Below are 23,268 nucleotides of genomic sequence, written 5' to 3'. Positions count from 1 at the left end.
AATATGTATAAAAAGATATATATAAAAAGAAACTTAAAACATGTTTGGTATCAGTCTCTGCCCAAGCTGTCGCTTAAACTTTCTCTGAAGCATCGTGTTAACCACAGGAGACAAAGCCCCAACTAGTAGTACCTGGTTTCTGAGGTACTGTTTTATTTAGTACCCCAATCTTCCTAGTCTAGCATTGCACCTTACAGTATCATGGTTTCACTGTGTGCCAGTTAATCTTAAGAGTTCACAGGATTCATGGGAATCCTTTCTTTTACTGAACAGTCTAAGGAAACCTACATTATTGTTGCAAGAATGTGAGTATACTGTAAAAGCTGTCTGTACCTGGGATGTATAGTCACTACCAGCCTTACCTTCCTGTTTAGGAAGTTAAACTCACCTGAAATTGCCCTTCCCAGATGGCATGACTTGCCCGGAGAACTTCTGATAGCGTCATAGCAATGCACACATTGCTTATCATAAAAAGAGTTACATACAGAGCATTTTGACAGCCTCTGGACTTGTGGGAGAGTAGTGCTGGCTTTCTGTGAGACTGTGTATGATGTTATAGCAGGTGTGGGACTTGGCAAGTCTTTTCCCCACCTACCTTACGTCAGTATTATAAAATCATCATAACTATTGTACTAGTCACGGCTATACAACCACCCTCAGCAGCCGCTGCAGTGCAGGGTTTCATCCTGGTCTGCAGCAGAACCAGGAAAACCTGGTTCCCTGTGGTTTTGTGTCTCACAGCTGCATCTGTGAAATTCAGGAGTTATGAGTACAGAGTTTTTATACAATATCCGCCATATCTCTTTCTCTTCTACTCTTCTCTCCATCCCCATGTCCTATCAGGAGCAAGTGTCACACTATAGCTTTTCTCCTCTACTTGCACTAAGCTTGTAGAAGCTGAAGATGTTTCAGATCCCTACCTTTTTGTCATATATGGTAAAAATCATATACTGTTCAGAAGTAATTGATGAGGTTGGAGAAACAGAAAACCAGGAAAATTATGCACTCGCAGAAGAAAACTATCTAAGTTTCAAGTCTTTTGGGAACTAGGTTAAAAAAGTAATACATTAGATGTAGGGCTTTCATATTACTGCACCTTCATTTTCTACCATACTGCTGAAGAAAAGCAGTAAAACGGTCACAGTATATTATTTATAAAAAGGGACACGGTGCTAGCACAGTGCTGCTGGGCACCACGGTGGCAGGGGCACCTGTACTCTGTACAGATCCCTTATCCCTCTTACTCATAGCTAGCCTGCAGCAATGGCTCTAATTACTGGGCACACTGGAAACTAAAGGCACAGCATTAAATGTTGTCTGTAGTGTGTTGCCACCAAAATCTGGTACAGTTTGAGCCAGCTTGCTAGCCACCTGGAGCTATTCAAATGCCCTTTTGAAAGATGGGGTTTTTCGCGGGACAGAAGAAAGCACGATTTCTTCCGATCAGCTGCTGCAGAGCTTCTAAGACGTCTGGCAGTCCTGCAAAACTGTGAACGTCCTGGGATTTTCTGCCCACATCCTTTCCTTTTGATATCTTTTCTACTAATTTCTTAGGTGAGCAGGCAATTTGCAGACAGTCTGGTACTGTCTGTAGGCAAGTAGAATCCCTTATATTTAAGAGCACAGAATGGGGTCTGGTATTTTTTGCTAAATATGCACTGTTTTGTCCACTAGCTGATTATGTGGCTTTCTAAGAAATCAGTGGCTCAAAGAATAAACACAGAAATAACAAAAGAACAGATAGACCATAAATCCTATAAGACTCATATGGAAACATTTGCCAAGGTAGGTCAATGCGCTGTAGACCAGTTTTAGCAGGACTCCTGAAAGGTAAAAACGTTAAATTGCTTTATTTGTTGCTGGCTTTTCAATCTGCTTTGACTTATTTAAGGAAGTGGTTAAAAATATACAGAAACAACTATTATGGCAGCTGAGACAATAGCAATCAGGTTGTGGACAGAAGCAACATGGTTTATGCACGTTTATGCAAAGCTCTAAATGCTTCCTTTGGCAGATTGCAAATGTTTCTGACTTAATCCCAGAGCTTCCTCTTACTTATTACAGTTTTTAATGTTAAGAAGTAACAAATTTATGAGAACTTTCAAAATGGCACAGTGACACCGATCATCTTAGAGAAAATTAGTTTACCTGAGATTTCCTCGAACAGCAGGAAGATAAATAGAAACTTTCTAGGAAGTTCAGTGAAAGATGTGCTATCTAGGTATCTAGGAGTCATAGCTTTTTTTGCACCATAAATATCTAAATAAGACTGAATGTACATTTTTGATAAAATATTGGTATACTTGCTCTTCTAACATACTGTGCAAATTCTTCAGTACCCTTCAGTATCTTTCTCCAAAACCAGCACGTTTTCCACAAAGATTCCCAAGTTTGCTTCTCCTTTCTCAGTCCCCTGTAGTTAAATTTGATACCTTATCTAATTTTTTTCAGCTTTGCTAAACAGCCACAACTGATAGCCAAATGTAATTTTTGGACTGTGTTTTCAGCCAAAGAAATGGATTTGGGGCTCTGAAATGTAAAAATTCAACCAGGACACTTGTATCACATGTGATTGCAAGCCTTCCCTATAAATAGCTGGAGCAGGAGAGCACCTGTGCTTTTTGCTCCCAGCATTTTGATGGATAGCTTTGTTGGCATCTCTGCAGTTGACACTATACTAAATTCAAAAAAGAGGCTGAGTCAGTCCTAAGTAATGGAATGCATCCAAATTCTCCTTGGCTTTGATTCTAACAGAGAAAGACATCATTTTCTTGTCTCCTTCCAGATTAAACTCCATTCCATTTTCTGCTGCCCTCAAAGCATACTCCTGAAAATCCCACAGATGCATTAACATTCAGTCAATGAGATATTTCTAGCAGCTAGACTACTATGATGTTTAGATTACTCTTGGATCTTCTGTAGTTGCAAGGCCTTGATTTTAGCCTGCCCTTGTATTGCAACAATTGTCTTTAATCTTGACAGTCCCGAATATAATCTTGACAGCTCATATTGTCTTGTATCCTTGCTAGCTGCCCCATCCTATCTTTAAGGCTGTCACTTTGATCTTCTGTTGCTTCCCGATAAGAGGTTTTTTTTTTTTTAAATAATATTTATAATCACCATCCCAATCATGAGGAATCTTCAGTCCTCATGGAGACTCATGAGGAATCTTCCCTCATTTCACAGCAGATTGTTTGGAAATTGCTCTGAGTGCAGTTGAGAAATCAGAATGTTCACGTGTTCGTCTCACCTTTGGTGCACAACAAATACATCACCTCCAACTGGTAATGTAGCAACAATTGCATGATCAGACCTGGGGGAGCCGGGTGAAAGGAGGGAATGGCATGTCGGGGAAGTGTGGGAAGCGGGTTCAGATTGTGAGCACAAACTCTCTATATCTGCTAAAGAGATCAGCTATGAATCAGCTAAGATTGTTGCTTGAAATCCTCGTCTTGAGGATTCAGACTTTCACTCTGCAGAAAGTGTAAGCTATCTTCTTGCTGCTTGAAACTTTTGGTTCAGTTGTCTGCAGACTCAGGAAGATTTGCTGTGACAGTTTACAACGGGTCATATTTTCAAGGTTTTTTTTTACAACTTCAGAAGACAGACGGGTACTTTCGTCTGGAAATGGACAGCAACAACAGCACACGCTTTCAAGTGTGCAGAGCATAGGCACCGTTTTGGTGTTTAGTTTTCATTGGCCTTTTGTCCTCTTCAAACTCGGTTCAGTTGAAGTAACTCAAGGGGCCTGACCCAAAGGTCAGCCCCAAAGGATCAAGCTTCTTGAGAAATTGCCGCCTACCTTAAACCCCATCAAAACAGCTAAGATAGATTGGTTATAGAGCCCTCCAGAACAGGGTGGCCAAATGAAAACTGCCTGTTGGAAATGGCCTTGCCCTATACTCGCTCCCAAACTGCGCTCAGGTATCTTTTGGGAGACTATTAGTGGTCACAGTCCAGCACAGTGCCGAGAACCATTTGGAGGATTTGCGAGCACAGATAACTGAATTACAGGGGCCAGAAATGTTCCCTGTGACTGTTGAATTCACAAATACAGGAGCTGACAGAGGATCTCCACAGAGGAGGTGATAGGAGCGCCCTGTCCACAGGAAAACCTGGATCAAGGTTGACACCATATGAGACACTGGAGAATCCAAGCATGAAGCGCAAATCCCCAGGAAACAGGCCTCATTAAATCTGTTGCTCACAGAACGACTTGTTTAGCTGATGGCACCTTATTTAGAATTCACTCCCACAAGCAACCCATTTCAGATATAATACAGCAACTTTCAGCCCTGGATGCCAGATGCATGTGTTGTTTTTTTTAGCATTCATTTAGCTGTTCATATTTTGTTCTCTAGTTTGTTTGTATTAGCTACCACTATGACTGGTGTTTCAGACATTATAATTATGTGCATCTTTATCGCTTAACATGTGAATCAGATGATTTATCATATTTGCTGTTTGTGGGCATGACTGAGAGTTCAGTCCATGACCTCCGGAGCTAAAGCCTAAAGATGTTAAAATCTTAGCTGGAGTGTGAAGTCTGTCAACTGGCAGCTGTAAAGTCTCATCTTCCACAGCACAAAGAGAAACAGAGGACATACACTGACTGTCTGGATACTGGATATCTGCAGACTAGCCTGCTGCAAGAATAAACAGCTTAAAACTGTATCAGTGCTGAGCAGAAGACTCTGAGGAGCTGGAAACTTGAATGCCCAGGAGAACTCTGAAAATTGCAAGCAGGAGACTCTGTCTCTTGGGTAACGAAGGATGGAGGCTGACATTCCTGCTGCAACATTATTAACATCTAGTGTTTGTATTTCAGTGGCACCTAGTGACCCAAATCCAAGATTAAGCCCCTATTTACGTAAAAATGAATATGCGCGCACACTGTGAGTTTATTGCATGCATACACTCTTTCTAAGAAGAGAGAGAAAGGTACACAACTTGTCCCGTGAACAGCAGGAATAATGAAGCTTGGTTTCCTACAGATTCTTGTCCCACATCCCCTGCTACACAGAAGGCTCCCTTTCTTCCCACTCTGTTGGCTGTTTTCCCCTCACCAGGGTAACCTTCCCTCTTCAATTTCTTTGCCCCTTCTTTGCCTGGGCGTAGGACACGTCCTGGCAGGTCAGTGCCTGCTGGCTCCACTGTGACTAGTTGGCCACTGCCGCCTCGAATGGCTGAGGGGATGCCCATTCTTCAGTGACAGCAGCATGTTAGGACTTTGCCCTCTACCTACCTGTAAAATTGCATGAACTGTACGACCTTCATATCTTTGAGATCTCTATCCCAGCCTGAAAGCAGCCACCAGGTTAAAAGTTATTAAAGGGAGACTGACAGACAAGCAGATGGACAGCCAGGCAGCACAGTTGTGTAAGCTTTGTTTCCTTAGGAAAGCAAGCTAAAAAAAGAAACCAAATGCAGTATTCACCCATCATTGTCTAAAAAAACCACTGAAATCAGCTATTTAACACTTTGTAAACTAGTGTAATGGCTCAGCAGAGTTATTTATTCTGCTAGAAAAACCTGTTTCTAGGCCTCAGAGGATTAGCTGAGAAGCTGAGAGGCAGCATAACCTCTCTGTGACCCTCTCTGAGAAGAAGCTGGTCTAACTGGAAGTCTGAAACCAGTATTTTGAAAGTGGTGGCAGCTAAGAATAGATGGGCCAGTGTTGGTCTAAGCTAAGGGAAGTTTTACAGCGAAAGAAAATAATCCAAACATCAGAAAGGAAAAAAAAAGAGTTAAAAAGGAGAAGAAGTTAGAAGGAGTCTAGAAGACAAATGAAGGAAAAACAGAATTAGCACAGCAATCAATTTATTTCAGTGTGTTCAGGAACATGGTAAATAATTTATATGACAGGTCAAAGGTATGTTAGGACAGTACATATAGACAGAATAGCAAAAGAGGAGTTTGCAGAATGCAGATTTGCTCTCTTGAACAGTTTTTAAATCAACATGAAGCATCACTGCCTCGAAACAGAGCAGATGCCACAGCAAAGAGCAGCTGTCAATGTCACTGGAGCCAGGGTTGAGCCTGCAAATCAGTTTTCATCTACCCGCCACTGTTTGGTTTGGGAGGTCAGGTCTATGTGGACCATAGCGAGCGGTCCTGGTTTGTGTGAAGAAAGATGGCAAAATTGGGAAGGAGCTCTCAGATGCCCAGACTGAACCTGACTCAGAGCACCCGCAGCTTATGGGACCTGACAGCAGCAGGATGCAGAAGTGTCAATTAGCAGACATTGAAAGCACCACGGGGTTTCAGTTAGAAAATGCCTTACTATATACACACGTATACTGAGGAATAAAATCAACATTCTTTCCTTCACTGGATAATCACCTATCACTTTAATCCTGGTATCACGTAAGAGCCTTAAATTAAATTATAGCTTATTGTACTTTCCCAGATAAGAGCATTGTTCATATTAATGGTAGGAATAATCTTGTAGATTATATGAGCCCTCTCTTGGTCAATGTAAGATTATTCTCAGCAGGCAACTCTTGAGTATTCTGTCCTGTCTGAATTTGAGCGTCTCTCTGACTGACCTTCTATCACTTTCTCATGGGCTATATTTCACTGCTATTGTCCAACGCATCTTCAAAACTGTTTGTCCTGATGCTTAGTCTCAATATGTTTTTATCTTATGCCATTGGTTCACATACCTCCCACCTTTCTCTAGGTTCCTACTGAGAAACGTTAAGTTAGACATCCAATTACTCTGGGCTCCCTCAACAGTCGATGGAAAGACGTGATCAGCTTCAGAGGATGTAAAGGTTGTGGGTGAAGGTTCCTCTTTTCTCCCAACAATTTTACAACAATCACACTCCTAATTCGGGTACCTCATTTAGAGGGAGCTGAATCTGGGTCAGAAATGTCTTCTTGCCTCTTTAAATAGTCAGAGCTTTCTTGTGGTTTGATGGCTTGACTGCAGACACATGCAAAACAAAGACATATTATCCATAGACTGAAACTCCAGCCTTCTCCAGCATCACTTTTGTTGCATTTCTCCGGACTTTTTCTGGTTTTCCAGTACACTTCTGGTAACATTGTGTCCCGAAATTATAACAGTTCCTAGGGACACTCACAGCAGAGCCTGGCAACACAGCATCCTTGCATATGTCACTCAAAAATGTTATTTTGCATCCATTTTGTATTTCAAAATCAAATCTAATTTCCTGTTTACTAAATGTGTGAACTAAGCAATTGTACTTCTTTCTGGAAATGTTCAGTTCCCCTGTGTTATTTCCTAGACCAGACTGGTTTCCACAGCACCTCTTATCTTAGCGTCTGGGCATTTCACTTGTATCTTACTAACTTCCTTTTCTAAGCACAAAGTAGAAAAGTATTGTCTCCTGCAGTCCACGCTAACGGGGAGTTGTCGAAGTCTTCTCACGAAGTCTTCTCCTTTGCCCATCCTCACTAGCTGCCGAGAAGACAGCTGTCAACCAGAGAGCAAGTGCTTTGGACGTTTCTGAGCTAGACTTAGCATGTATTGTTGATCACGTTTGTTTCTTGGCTTCTACAGATGGTTTAACAGAGATGACTGAGTCACTGGGGAAATGCTGGCCAGGGGGTGTTTGCTGCAGGAAGCAATTTCCTCAGCTACAGCAGCACCATATTTTGTCTCACAGGACAAGCACGCTAACATACTGCTACTTACTCAGGTAGGACGGGTCACTTGACCAACACAGTTGGAGGAGCATTTTGACAGTATTTCTGCCTTCCTTCTTTTATTAGCTGAGAATTCACTTTGCGGAGAGATGCGGCAAGTAATGCTGGTGGGTTTTAAACTTTCTTCAGTGCTTCCGTGCTGAATTACTAATAAAGGTATTAAAACTGAGCAGAAATAAAGCAGATTCTGATCAATAGAAACATGCTTTTTTGTTTGATGCCCTATTCATAAATAGCCTCTTACTAAGAACAATTAAAATGCCTTAATGAGCTGTAAAACTGGAAAAGAGACAACGTGACTTGATCTTAAAGCAGTGAAATATTGCAGGGCTGGTTCTTAAGCTAAGACCAAAAGCTCATATAATTGCTAGCACTTTTTAAAAAATATTGGAGAAGTCCTAGTCTGGCAGTATATGAAATAACATCGCTTTCTTCATGAAAAGAACTTAACACGGTTACCAACTAAAGATCAACATCATCCTAAGGCTACATAAGACTGCACCTTAGCACATACTTCATCTTTTTGTCTTTTGAGCCTGCAAATATTTGCACATGTTGACGGTTAAGCTCTTTGGGGTCTAGTGACTTAAAGTTAACAGTCAAAGGGACTATTCACATGACTGAAGTTAAGCCTATGACTATTTGTTTGAACCGTCAGGACTTTACACATCTTTTAGTCTACCAAAATTGACACAAGCAATTTTTTCTAGTGCTTGAACTGGAAATCTCAAACCTACTTTCCGCTGTATTTTGTCACAAGGACATTAATTCCACTTTCCAGTGCTAAAGGAATTCAAAGAGAAGATGCCTGAATAATTATAAATTAGGGAAACAAACCAAAGAACTCATATAAATGGAGGCATTAAATTTACTGCTTTACTATTACTGTAAATAAGTTTGCATGTCCTTTAGTAGGGATGTAATGTAATATAGGTAATCCTTGCTATTGGAGTTATGGGAAAGCACATTAAGTGACTACTCATAAAATGTGTTTGCTTCTGATGTGTTCCTGACCAGTCTGTGCTTGCTTTCAGTAACCAGTTCAGTTGCGCTACGACTAATGCATATACAAAGAAAAGTTTAAGTTTGCTCAAGTACTATCCAACAGAAAAATTCAGATTTGCACAAACAAATATTTGCTTCCAAGGAATATATTTTAAATGGGAAGAAATACTGTTGACACAGTTGAGAAGGAGATGAAAGGAAGATACACAAGATTCAGACAATTAAATGTGTTCAAGGAGGCTTTCTCTGCACCCTTCACAGCTAGGACAGCCTATCTACTCCCAGTTACTGTGTGATAATATAATGACAAAAAATATGTGGCTGTGCTCAGTACTAGCTAGTTACACGTTTTGCTTTTCTAAAGAATTTTGCATTGAACAAGCCTCGCGGTTCAGGGGAAAAAATTCAGATTGCTCTTTATTTATTCCTCGTCTGAGATGATAAGAGTTCTTCCTCATTACAAAGGACACATTCACCTATAATCATTAAAAAAAAAAATCATACATAAGTTGCAGAACTTTTAGACAACACAAAATTACCACTGTAGTCAATGGAAGCAAAGCACATTCTTAAATGAAGCATTTTCCTATATGCTTTCCTCTATCAAGGTTAGGATCAGTGAAAAGAAAACAATACCACACAATCTTTGTGACTGAGAACTACAAACTAAAAGAACTCAGATTTCCAACACTATTAAACACTCCTGTGCAAATGTTTATGAGTGATTCATAAAAACTAAGACTAATCTAAAAAACTGGTTGACTTCCCAATTTGCTCATAGGTTTTCCAGAGGTAAAAAAGAGAGAGTCTATTAACAGTCAGACCATTTTTCAATGATTTGATCATCTATTTTATTTGATCTCCAGCTTAATTATATATACCACTTGGCTAACTAATAAAAGATCAAACAGTTAACAATCTAAGACCTGTATTCTGCAAACATCTAATTAAGAAAATGATTTCAGGCTGCAATAGAAGTGCATGCATTACAGTTGTAGGTTGAGGTAGCTGGGAAAGGCTTTCCAGAACTTGGCTCTTGTGTAAGAGGCATTTTCATCAGTTGACTACAAATGCAAATGAAAATGCAGAAGTAAAGAAGAGAAAGATGGCAACAGTGATAAAATCATGGTGTTGGCTTGGCTGATAACACATTAGTCATGGGATGGAAGAGGATTTACTTTTAACTGTTGCTCCTGTGGTAGAGGGCTACGCATAGTCTATGTACTTACAGTCTATGCAAACTAAACTGATGATAAAACAAAGCTTCTAGAAGTCTTTCACAAAATCTGTATTTGAATACAATCTTCATGCAAAGGACTGTCTACTTGGCCACATTCCCCAAGTGCAGGGATAGAGGAATAAGGAATATTTTAAAATGACTTTTCCAGATGATCTGGAAGGACAGGACTTCAAGATCATTGGCACTGGAGACCTAAACGACTGAAAGGAGGCTGGCTTTTTTTCAGAAAGATTGCTAGGATTGTCAATTTCTGCAAGCATTTATGTAGTAGGAGCTTGTGAGAAAACTTCTCTCTCCAAAAGATTCAACATAATTTCATAAGCATTAAAATAAGGACAAAAAAAAAGTCTCAGTAGGCGTTTTGGAATCAGTCAGTAAACCCAATCAACCAACTAACCAGCCAAATAAAAACAAAACAAGAAAGGAAGATCAAGACTTGACTTGAACTTTATAGGAAAATACAGAAGCAGAATTACAACTTTTTCAGAGCTGAAAGATGAGAATTTTCTTATGAGTACTTCTCTAAGGAGGAAGAAAAATAATTGCACACACCTTTGCAAATCAACTTAAAAACTGCAGTCAGCAATATTAATGAATACAGAAAAACTTTCTGTCTGAAGTCACAATGGCAGCTTCATAACATAAAAATGTCACTTCTCGTTAGTTTAAAAGATTATTTATGAAGCAGTCACACAGGGTTTAAAACACACCTCAGATTGATTTGCCATGATCACAACTTTGTCATGAGTAAAAAACCCATAGTATTCCTGTTGGTTTTGCAATTACTCTGTACAAACATGAACGATCGCATAAACTAGGTTGAATGCCTACAGTTGCGTCCCACAGTAAAGTAGTCTTAGAAATAAAGGATTAGAATACTGCTTTTTCTCGTATCCTTGGGGAATCTGTGGTGGCAATAAGCTTTTTGTTTCCTCTCCAAAGAAATATTACACATATGAGGGAGAGATCTCTAAATATGTAGACTCTGTCGTGTTCTCTTGCACTAACCTAAATCATAAGATTGCAAGGTTAAAATAGATAGAGTTCCTCCAGGCACTCGCTCTCCCTACCTCACAGCAAGGGCTCTGTCAAGCCCATCTGTGCTTGTTCATTTGGGGAAGCATGTATATAGGAGATGCAGTCCAAGGGGATTCCTCTATACTGGCAACTCTCCAGCAGACTTCAGTGTCCAGCTGAGGTAATGAAGGCACTGCAGTACTGTCTGCCCTGTAGTGATGAGCAGTGACCACTGTGAACAAGGTGCTGGATCCAGCAAGCAATGACAGAGGCACCTCTGGTTCTAGCTATTTGATAGGCACAGTTTATTAAAAAACAGTAGATGGACTCATTTGAAATAACTATGGAGTCATTTCACTTATCGTGAATCACCCGTAGCTGAGCGTGGTCAATTTTGCTGTTGCCGAATTTTGAAATATTTGGTATTTTTAAAATGAATTATTTAACAAAATTCCTCTTCCCAATTTGAACAACCAAGTAATACAGTTTATAGCAAGTAAGTTGTCAATTATTTCAACTGTTGAACAAAATGTTTTCATTTTATAAACCTTGATGGATATGATATGGATATAAACGGATGGATATAAATTTGAGAATCCCACTTTCACGCTTAGATTACAGCAGACAGGATACTAAAGAGAAAAAAAGTGTAAACATATACCTGATGAAAAAAGATAAGCGAAGAAAAAGATGTGTAACATGACATTAATATTTATAAGGAACCTGTGAAAATATTTTATCATCTAGGCTACTTCAGATGTGCTTTGTCTAGACTGTCATTTGGATTGTTAACTGGCCAGCAACCACAGAAGTTAACACTGTTGTTTAGATTTCATTTTTTCCCTTCAGTTTATTACGTAAGAACAGAGCTACGTAGAGCCAACATGTTGTTCTAATAAGCTTATTAGCCCAACAGAATGAAAGGTAACTACCTACATTTAAAATGAATAGAAGTTATTTAGTGTGCATGTGCAAAAGTAAATGTTTAACCAGTTATAATACTCCTCTCTTAATTCTTTTCCAAGCTTATTGCTTTCTATTACTCTTCGGAAAGTAGCTGCATACAGACTTCACAGTTCAATCATGTTGGAGCCACTTATGCACAGATTTAATTTTTTTAAAAAAATTTACACATATTCATAGACAATGTGTTTTAAAAGTAGCTGGACTTTATTTAAAAATTCAGAAAAATCATTTCTGAGCTGGGACTAATCATAGAAGACTTAATTCCTCAAGGAAACTGTTCTGGGAAAGTTATAAGCTGTCAGGACAGGAATTTATAATGGAAGCTAGCTTGCAGTCTTGGGCTCTCATCCCAAAAATGTTTATATACACATAATTTTCAGCATATGAGTATCTCATTAAACACACACATAAGGTCTCAGTGTTGCAACATGTTCCATGTAGACAGATCACGATGTGATGCTCTGTGATGCTTTGCTGAAGTCTGTGGGGGGGTTACATGAAGACACCCTCCTGTAGGGAGCTCCTGATAGGTTCAGCTGGTAGGGTATTCAGGCTGTTTTGTCTTGCACTGGCCCAGGCATACCAGGAAGTTAGTTGTGTTAGAAGATCCGATCAATTATCAGATTAAAAAAAAATATACTGTTATGTTCTCAAAAAAAGGCAAAATCTTGATTAACTGTGTGTTAATCGTTTCCTAGTGTTATGCACTGCCTGTATATAGACAGGGAGCTAGAGCTGTGAAAGGACCAAGGGTTGCAAATCTTCCTAGAGACCCAAGTGAACGTCTGCATTCCACATATAAAAGAAATTAGGCTGCAAAAGGTGTGATTTTCAAAGCCACTCCTGGCCTCACACTAAATGGAGAACTAGATGAGCTAGTTAACAGGAAAAGGCAAGATGGAGGGCTGATATTCAGATCTCCTGTTTCAGGAACAGGCAACAAAAGCCCCAGCTCCACGCGACCTTGAATCTCCCTCTTCACAAAATGGAGCCAGAAAAACAGCTTTTCCAGAATCTCAGTAATTAAACCCCACACACCGAATATGGGAGCCTCAAATCTCCTTTCTGCCTGGAGGAACTTGAATCTACATCTCCCAGAAGAACTCTCTAATGACTCAGCTATATGATATAATAGGTTGGATTCTCACAACGTCTCCCCTTGGAGCTCTACCACTCCTCATGACATACTTAAATATTCACTGCAGTAAACACCAAACTCAGCTCCTTCTCCCCTTGTCCTGTTGCCTGTCTTAATCAGCAGGTTTCATAACCAGGCTATAGAATTAGTCTGAGCCAGCCTCCCTCAAGTCCTGTGAACATTTAATTGTTCTAAGCAAACTGGAACAATTTCAAAGGAGTGATTGAGACATCTTCACGAAAGTCTATAGCTGGAGATTAGGATGCGCTGCTTGAAGATGGGAAATACGAACCTCTGCCCTCCTGATAGTGATGAACATCCTACTCACCAGATCACTGAGAAAACGGGGAGAGGGCATGAACCTTTTTCTGTCTTTCTAGGAGAGCAGGACGTGCCATTTAGTGAGCTGTGAAAACGCTCCTAGAGAGCGTCCTGCAGGCAAGAGAGGTGGAGCAATGCGAACAGCACGAATTGCAGTCAGGTTTGTGTGGCAACAAGATACCGACCCTCTCGGCACTCATCACCCTTGGGCCGCTCTGTTAAGTTAAATTTAACAGACATGTAGACGCTTAGGAAAATCCCTCGGCAAACACGGAGACATCTAGTGTCTAAGATGGTAGCCAAGGAAGGATCAGGAGAATCTAAATTTTGGACAGGGAGCAGCTACAGCAGCAGGTAGCCACCAACGTGGCAGGGAAGTGGCCGAGGGGCGCGTCGAGCCTCGCTGCTGCACTCCGCGGCGGGCCACGAGGTCCTTCCTCCCTCACGAGACGCCGGCGCAGGAACGGCGAGAGGCAAGACTGATGGGCTTCCCCTTGTCGCACAATTTTAAGAACAGCCGTCAACGGCAGCGTTCCTGAAACCGGGGCTCGGCTTCCGACGCGCCCACACGGGAAGCGCCTCCACGTCCGCGCCGCCCCGGGCGGAAGGGCCTCGCGCCGGGCCGCTGCGCTCGCACCTCGGCGGCGCTGCCCGCGGTGACGCGCGGTTTTCGACGCTCGCGGCAGCCGCGGTGCCCCGGGCAACGTCCCCCAGAGACGGCTGCCGCCTGCGACACTGCACCCACCCGGGGGGGAGCCCCGCCGCCGGGCCAGGGCCGGGGCCGGGCGGCCATTTCGGGGCACGAGGGGACTCAGCCCGAGGCGGCACAAAGGGAAGCGCAGCCCCCGGGCGGGCGCCTCAGGTTTCCCCCATTCACGGGGCGGGGAAGGAGAAGGAAGAGGAGAAGCGGGGGGGGGCGGGAATATTCTGGACCGAGAGATGGGAGGAGGACGGAGGTGATGAATAACTTGAATAAATCTGCAGCGCAGCGGCGGAGATGGGGGAAGGGAGGCAGCGGCGGGTCATGTGAGGCAGAGTCATGCTGCGGCCCCGCGGAGGGAGAGGCACCCGGGGCCGGGGGCGCCCGCCCTCTCGCCCCCTCCCCAGGCCGGGAGAAGGAAGGAAGGAGGGGCACCCTGCCACCGCCCCCCTCCTCTTCCCTGCCCCCCTCCGCCGGGCTCGGCGCCGCTCGGCAATTTCCGCCGCTCGAGCCGAGCCTATTTCCGCCGGCTGGGGCCAGACGGGCTTTATGTCTGCCGGCGGGGCGCGCATGCGCGGCCGCCGCCATCTTACGTTGTCTGTCGCCTGCCCTCCCCTTTGGCGAGCTTTCCCCTCCCCGCTGCGGCCGCGCGCAGCGGCGCCCTCCTCCTCCTCCCGCGCCGTGCGAGGAGACGGGGCCGGGCCGGCGAGAGACCCGCTGTGGCAGGGAAGCCGGGAGAGAGACGCGGAGCGGGGAGGAGGAGGAGGAGGGGGGAGAGAAAGAAAAGGGCAGACGCACATTTGGGCGGAGGACTAATTCCCGGCGCGGTGCTGCGGAGGAAGAGCCGGTGCCGCCTGTTATAAAGGGGGAGGCGGCGGCGGCGGCTGGGGGGGGGGGGGGGGGAAGGAAGAGCGTGTGGAGCGGAGCCTCCTCCAGGGACAGCCAGACACAGAGGGAGGAGAGCGCGGCCGCCCGCCCGCCTGGCTGGTTGGCGTCCCCCTCCTTCCTGCCTCCTTGCCTTTCATGGACTCTCTCGTTGAGCCGCCGCGGCTTTTCTTCCCTCCTCATCCCGTCTCGCGAATACCCAAAATGATTCAGCTCCATGGCTGCCACTGACGGGGATGTCCCTGCCCGGCTCAGCCTGCTGCTGCCGCCCTGCCGTGTGCCGGTCCTGTACGTATCTGCGCCCTCCTTACTGCTGCTGCTGCTACTAGGGGCATGGCGGGGGGCGCCGCGGGGCCGAGCCTCTCCGCGGGGAGCGGAGGGGGGAAGGGGCTCGGCCCCGGGGCTGCCCGGCCAACGCGGGCATTTCCTCCGCCTGCTGCCCACCCCCGGGAGAGGAGCGGGGCTGCTGGTGGTGGGGGGGGGGGTTGTAATGGAAAAGGGGTGTGGGGTGGGGGAAGAGAAAGTGAATGGCGAAGGATTGGAAGTGTCACATTCAGAGAGGCGGCGGAGGACCGGTGCTCGCCCCCTCCCTGTCTCGGGGGGGGGGGGGAAGGGGAGGCGGGGGGGGTGGTTGGCAGTGCCGAGCCGTCTCAGCCCGTGTGTGCTGGAGCCGGGGCGGGGGGGGGGGGTTGTGTGTGGTGTCTCGCTGCCCTGCCGTGAACGCCGAGCTAACTGTGCGTGTGTGTGTGTGTGTCTGTGTGTGTGTGTGTGTCTGTGTGTGTCTCTGTCTCTCTCCATACCGGGGGATTGCACGCTTTAAATACACCCGATACAATGCACCAGCCTGACTCAGCCGCAGACATTAGTGCTAGGAAGATGGCGCACCCGGCAATGTTTCCTAGAAGGGGCAGCAGCAGTAGCAGCGGCAGCAGCTGCGTTACTGCTCCCACTGCGCCAGGTACCGGTGTTGGGAGCGCTGCCCTCGCCGCCGAGGATTATCAGCCGCCTTTGCTGGTCCAGCCGCTGCCTCCGTCCCCTGCAGCATCTTCATCGGCGGGTCCACAGCCGACACCCCCTCCTCCACAAAGCCTGAACCTCCTCTCGCAATCTCAGCTCCAGCCGCAGCCTCTTGCACAGACTGGAGCTCAAATGAAAAAGAAAAGTGGCTTCCAAATTACCAGTGTGACCCCTGCTCAAATATCAGCCAGTATGAGTTCTAATAACAGCATAGCTGAAGATACGGAAAGCTACGATGACCTGGATGAGTCCCACACTGAAGACCTGTCGTCTTCAGAAATCCTGGATGTTTCTTTATCCAGGGCCACTGACTTGGGAGAACCGGAGCGGAGCTCCTCTGAAGAGACTTTAAATAACTTCCAGGAGGCAGAGACTCCTGGGGCTGTTTCTCCAAACCAGCCTCATCTTCCTCAGCAGCACCCTCCTCTGCCACATCACCCACAGCAGAGCGTTGTGATCAATGGAAACGTTCACCCCCATCACGTTCACCATCACCACCATCTTCACCACCACCATCACGGACACCATCATCCATCGCATCCTGGGGTGGGCAGTACACCACTTTCTGGAGGACCACCACCTAGTCCATCATTTAGAAAACTCTCAACAACTGGAAGCTCTGACAATGTTATATCAACTGCACCAGTTTCTGCTGCATCATCCACTGGTTCCCCTGCATCTGTCATGTCTAATATCCGCACTACAAGTACTCCTGGCAATTTAGGTGTAAGTCCTGCTACCGGAACTAGTCCCTTAAGTAATTTGGGTGGTGGTAGTTCTAGTGTGGCAAGCAGCATGCTTGGTACTATAAATTTAAGTAACATCCCAAGTACTGGTAACGTAAATGCTTTGTCTGGAACTAGCAGCAATGTTAGTGTGAATATCTTGAGTGGTGTTGGCAATGGTACGAGTGCTTCCTCTAATGTCGTTAACAATGTTACTAATCCAGCTGCAGGAATGGCAGTGGGATCAAGCCAGCAGCAGCCCGCAGCTGGCACATCGAGGTTTAGAGTTGTAAAATTAGATTCTAGTTCTGAACCTTTCAAAAAAGGTAGATGGACATGCACTGAATTCTATGATAAAGAAAACACTGTTGCAGTTACAGAAGGAGTAGCAGTAAACAAAGCAGTAGAGACGATAAAACAAAACCCGCTTGAAGTGACTTCTGAAAGGGAGAGCACCAGTGGGAGTTCTGTTAGCAGCAATGTAAGCACACTGAGTCACTATACAGAAAGTGTGGGAAGTGGAGAAATGGGAGCACCTACTGTGGTACAGCAGCAAGCATTTCAAGGTGTGGGTCCGCAGCAGATGGATTTTAGCAGTGCTGCTCCTCCGGCAATTCCAGCATCTAGTATACCACAGAGTGTTTCTCAATCGCAGCTTGCACAAGTACAGCTGCATTCTCAAGAAGTCAGCTATCCACAGCAGAAGCAAGGGGTCCCACCTCCTGCACAGGCCAGTCTAACCACTGTTACTGGGGTTCAGCCAGCCCCAGTTAATATACTAGGTGTATCCCCGTCTCTGGGCCACCAACAACCTGCCATTCAAAGTATGGCTCAACAGCAGCTCCCGTATTCTCAGCCAACGCAGCCTGGGCAACCTTTGCCAGTTGTACAACAGCAGCAGTTGCAGTATGGACAACAGCAGCAGCAACAAACAGTTCCTACCCAGATGACCGCAGGTCACGTGAAACCAGTAAACCAAAACTCTGTTACGGGGGCTATGCCAGACTACATTCAGCATCAGCAGATCCTTCAGACTCCAGCGCCTGCCATGCAGCCCAGTTCTGCAGGAGTGGGAGCAGGCACACCGGTTCCTGTTGCTCAGGCACCGAGCATGCAGCCTTCCGTACAAGCACATCCTGCTGCTGCTCCAGCTCAGCCTGTTGCACATGCTCCGGCATCAATACCTGGCGTAGGTACCAGTGGCCAAATGCTCGGTGTTGGGCAGCAAGGAGGTGTAGCCACTGTGGTGCAACCACCATCTGCTGCAAACCAAATTCCACCCCCAGTTATGCCGTCAGCAGCTGCTCCTCCATCTTCACAAGTAGTGCAGCCTGTGCAGACAGGCATAATGCAACAGGGATTACAGGCTAGTGCTTCAGGCCTTCCTCAGCAAATGGTCATTGCTCAACAAAACACTTTGTTACCTGTACAGCCACAGGCCCAAGCAGTGGAGTCTGTAGTCCAAGGAATGACCAGCCAGCAGCTGCCCGCCGTTAGCCCTATACCTTCTGCCAGCACTGTTGCTGCACCGAGTCAAGCTAGTTCAGCTGTACCTCCTGGCATACCTTCTGCTTCTATAGGTTTGGGGCAGCCGCAGAGCATAGCACAAGCGTCGGCTGTACAGAATGGGAGTTTGGCTCAAAGTGTTAGTCAGCCTCCATTGATATCAACGAGTATAGGTATGCCAGTAGCACAGAGTATGCCACAGCAGATGCCACTAAGCTCTACCCAGTTCCCTGCACAATCAGTAGCTCCGTCAATTGTAAGCCAAATTGAAGATGGCAGACGTCCTACAGAACCTTCCTTAGTCGGTTTACCTCAAGCTGCCGGTGGTGACAGCGGTGTTGGAGCATCAGCTGTTTCAGACAGCAGTGGTAGCAGCATGCCATCCTCTGCTTCCCTGTTTCCGCTGAAGGTACTGCCATTGACAACACATCTTGTTGATGGTGAGGATGAGAGGTAAGATTGCCTGTAACTGTACTAAAAGATACACGGTACGATAGTTTGAGATGCACTAACTTGCAGCTCTTATTGCAGCTGTTCTGTGAGATGAAGCACTGTGATATTTTTGTCTAATTCGAAATATTGTTTATCAAGCCACAGTGCATGCATATATATGCATGTGTATATGAAGATACTTGTTTTTCTTTTAAGGGGATGGGCTGTATTGATTATCCTCTGGAACTGCTGCGTGGGTAAATTGTGTTTAACAATCTGTGACAATGTGTATATTGTTGTATAGAGGAAGACAAAAGAACGCTGTGGAATGTGAGTATGCTAGTGGTAATTGTAGTTTAGATTTTTTTATTAGACTGAAATAATTAGGATTTATTCTTAAGTAGACTTTTTTTTTTTTTTTTTACAAGCCTAGGCTTCATCCTGCCTCAGCCTCTCTTTTCAAGTATTGACCTTACTCAAGTTGAACCAGTTGCGAGCCTGTGGTGTATATAGAAGCCTTCTCTTTGACAGCCAAGAGACGCTTTAGGCAAATGAATATGGTGGGAAAAGGGAGGTTCAGCAGCACTGTTGTGGCTCTTTAAATGGAGCTTGGGGCACTTTTGGTCTTGGTGGTTTTGCTTCAAAGTATTAATCCATTGTGAGAGCAGCTCAGGCCTGTGGAGTGGCGGTGAGCCTTTGTATCTGATGTGCCTATTCTGTGCAGTCCGAGTAACAAACAGTACACGTTCTCCCACCTTCACATTTTCAAATAAATGAGAACTGGTTGGTCTTAATGGTGCATGCACATGCATTTGAATGGTCTGGTTTCTCTGACAGTGTGTGCGAAGAAGCTGTGTCAGTTGCCAAAGGCTCTTGCGTGTGCAGGATAAAGTGGTCTTAACAGCGATTTTTAAAGTGCTATTGTTTAGTTATGTCTGTAAATTCCTTATACTGCTGAGGACCTGTTGTGATAATGTATCTACAAGTGAAGAGGAAGACTGTGATTCTTCTCCCAAATAATTTATTATCTAAAAAGAAACCAAGTTACTGGGAGAAGCAGGTATTTTGAGATAACTTACCTTGAAAATGGGAGGAGGATAGAAAAGAACACTAGTTAAAAAAAACAAACAAACAAACACTTGGATTGAGGGAAGGAGAGGAAGCAAAGCACTGAACGCTTCTTAAGGTGGGGAAGACTGTCAAAGCAATTGGAGGTGAGGTGCTTAAGTTATGACACCAAGAATATAGTTTAAAACAGGAGAAAAAACAGTGGACAAACTGTATTTAAAAAAAAAAAAAAGCTTCATGGGAGAGGTTGGGTTCTTAATATTGAAAATGCTAACTCCATCAGCAGTCTTTGATTATGCTGATCATGAGGTGTTGACTGCCTTTGTGGCTTTCATCACTTCTTTCTAAGATGCCAGAGAGCTATAATGAATAGCAGCTTGTCTTCCAGGAGAGCTAGAAGACAAGTTCCAACACTGTTCCATTTTGATTATGTTTTTAGTCAATAAGTATGTGAAGGTGGTAGAAGACAGACTGAGGTGTTAGCGCCCACAGTGTCACCATAACGCTACTAATAGTCAGTTTTCCTGGAAATTTATTTCATTTGCTTTTCTTTCCTTCAGTCTTTCTAAACTGGAACACTGATCTTCCTCTCTCTTGGGGCTTTTTATTATTTAAAAAAAAAAAAAAAAGAAGAAAGCTTCCAAGAGGTTCCAGTTGAGTAACAGAATCATAAGCTTGTTGGTATTGAATGTGTTTTGAGAAATCACATTTAGCATGTGACTGTACCTAGATTTTAAGAGCACGTGTTAGCTGTCTCTCGTGATTGGTAGCTTTTTCCCAGAATGTTTAAGTCTCTCAGGGTAACAATAGCCAGAAATGCCTTCTTCCTCTGTTATTTGGTTGGCCAAAAATCACATCCTTTCTTCTTCCATGCACGTTGTGTCTTTGTTCTATCTGTCATCTCCAAGTAGACTATACTTTTGTTTAGCTACAGTTGGAAAATCATTTGGTTGCTTTACATAGAGCAGGATATGACTCTGTACTGTTAAATGGAGACTTTTTTGTTTGCATTACAGTTGTGATGAATTCACTTATTCACTTCTCTGTATACTCAGAGAGATAATTTCTGGAGGCACTTTCTCTCCATGTATCTGCCTGTAAAGTAGAAAGGAAAAAAAAAAAAAACCCAAAGTGAGATTGTTTCCGTTTCCACTTCCAGGGAATCTCATGTCAAGATGTTGTACGTATTGTCTTCCTGGCTCTGGAATTACTTTTGGTCTGGAGCTTGGATCTTGTCACTTCCTAAAAGTAGTACAAGATATGCTGTTATTCTCTTATCTCTGTGGCCATTGAATGTCTCTGGTCAGAGTTCTCTTGAGAGATTTTGGCCATTTGTTAGATTATCTTTTACCTCCTGCAAAAGAGATAATTTATTATATAAGTACATAAGTATTTAAAAAGTAGATATGCTGTAAATATGTATGTGAAATGAGGGTGAAATATATGTGTTTTTTTGTTGTTCAAGATAGATATCAATACATCCAAAGTGGTTCTAAACCTGGCTGTGGAAAAAGTAGGAAAAAAAAAATGCAAGTGAAACATGTAAATGATGACATAAGCGGGCTGGTGAAGCAGCTGTAAAATTCCATTTAGTGTGCCTTTAAAAAAGCATCTGAACCATGTAATATCTTGTTTAGATTAACTCTCAGCTTTCATTAAACTCATATATAATTGTGTATAAAGATATACCAGCATCTTTAAGTCTTTAGCCCTATCCTATTTTTTGCAATACTGTTTGCAGTCCTTTCTATGCTTATTATTAGGGCATTATGTCTTTTAAAAGCAGACAGCATAGAGTGCATCTGCTTTGAACACAATAACCATTATTTCCCCAGTACGAATCTCTTTTTAATCTTCCCTGCAATTTGAAATAAGAGATTTTTAAAATGAACTACTTGACAGAATGCTGTATGGAAGATTAATTTGCGAACTTCACTTCTTAAAGAGAAGCTACAAACAGTACTATTACCTTTTCTGTATTATAAACTAGTACCTCTGCCTATTTTTCCTTCAGCTTGCCAGGTATGCCTTATGTTTTTAAATGTTAGTAGACTACCTCTTTTAATATAATAATAATAATCTTCTAAAATGCAGGCCAAATTTTTCCTGAAGTTAAGTATCTCTCTCTTTTTTTGAGTCATGGTATGGATTTTGTTTTGTTTTAAACACATAATTTTCATATAGTTACTTCCTTAAGACTTGTGGCTCTTAATGAACTGCATAAATTGAGGTATTAAATCCTGCCCGTTTAAAAGATATGTTCTTTTGAGCTCAATGTTTCATCTTTAAGATTGAAGAGGAGATTTCCTTTGTTTTATTTGAATACTTTTCAAATATTTAGGTATGGAAAACATATTGCAGTGAATTTTTTTTTTGAACTTATACTTTATGTTGCAAAATGAGTCCGTTTTATGTCTTTCTAGACAATGCTTCCTTATTCTACAGATACTCTCAAGAAGAATGTGTGCAGATGACAAGAACAATTCTTAAATTACCTCTAAAGTAAGAACTTAAATACGGTAAAATACATGGATTTTTTTTTAATAGGGGCTACTGTCAGTGGATTTAAAAACAATTTACTTTTAAGCTTTGCTTAGCATTACTCAAAAGCAGATTTTATAAATGAAAGATGAGAGCGCTAACAACTTTCTGCCCTTGACAGTGTTTTCTGTTGAGTTGCTTTCATTCTTTCCTCTGATACAAGTTGTTTTCACCTTTTTGTGTGTTTCATCCAGCAGTGAAGTAAAAGGGAAAGGAGGAAAAGATGATAAACGAATAAAATTGACATGGAAATTTGAAGTATTGTTTATTATCCGACAATCTCTTATGTAGTTTTCTCTTTGAAGATAAATTTATATTAAAATCTGCTTACAACTGGACAGACAGCCAAAAAAAATTCTGAAGGACATGTTTTATGTATAGCACGTATATTTTGTCTGCTTATTAAATCTATGGAAAGCGTGGAAGATTAAAGCTGAACGTGTGAATTGAAACACGTGTAAACAGACTTTCAAGACTCTCTAGTAGTAATCTCTGGTAACTAGTAGTAGCTTATAAAGGAAGAGAATACAGTCAGGAAATTGGTAAAGTGTCATCTTATACATGACACTTATACATGAGTGTATTGTATGAAGATCTGTCAGGTACAAATGAGTGGTTTTTGTTACAGAGGTAGATTAATATTTGAGGATGTTTATAAGCAGTAGTGGATTAACATATTGGAAAGTAGAACTGCAAGCTTCAATTACGTTTTTTTTATTTTTGTGTTAACTGTTTTGCAAGCTTTCTTTTGCTTTATAAGTTGGTGTTTATGTGGATTTGGAGATTTTTATCATTGACTGTATATTTGGGAAAGAGGATGAAGATATTTTAAGAAGGTACTACACAACAGAGGCTTGCATGCATGCATTTATGGTAGTTTCTGTAAGTTGCATCATTAGTCCCCATAGTGGCAGTGTTACTTTCTTCCATTTTTCAGAAGTTAACTTTGTTTTGCAGATATGCTACCAATTTGAAAATTATAGAACCTGAATTGTAGAAGACTTTTTAATTTGACTATTTCTGAAACTTGAAA

General features: G+C 43.2%; 1 protein-coding gene across 12 annotated transcripts in view; it reads left to right on the top strand.

Moving 5' to 3' along the window:
- The first annotated feature begins 14,517 nt into the window (after positions 1 to 14,517).
- The window catches only part of TSC22D1 (TSC22 domain family member 1), a 100,032-nt gene continuing 91,281 nt past the window's right edge, over positions 14,518 to 23,268 (top strand). For 3 of the 12 annotated variants that reach the window (XR_011138598.1, XM_068929760.1, XM_068929759.1), the window contains exons 1-2: positions 14,521 to 15,234; positions 15,790 to 18,647. Coding sequence is in view for 5 of the 12 variants with exons in the window: in XM_068929760.1 (XP_068785861.1) it covers positions 15,823 to 18,647 (2,825 nt within the window). In the remaining 7 variants the exon portion in view is untranslated. Of the gene's footprint in view, positions 15,235 to 15,780; positions 18,648 to 23,268 lie in introns of those variants that run through there. The other 9 variants (XR_011138599.1, XR_011138600.1, XM_068929761.1 and 6 more) reach the window with 5 other exon arrangements.

This window comes from Struthio camelus, chromosome 1 (assembly GCF_040807025.1).
Source record: "Struthio camelus isolate bStrCam1 chromosome 1, bStrCam1.hap1, whole genome shotgun sequence".
Classification (NCBI taxonomy): Eukaryota; Metazoa; Chordata; class Aves; order Struthioniformes; family Struthionidae; genus Struthio; species Struthio camelus.
The sequence above is the reverse complement of the archived record's forward strand: the minus strand, read 5'-3'. Positions and strand labels throughout refer to the sequence as shown.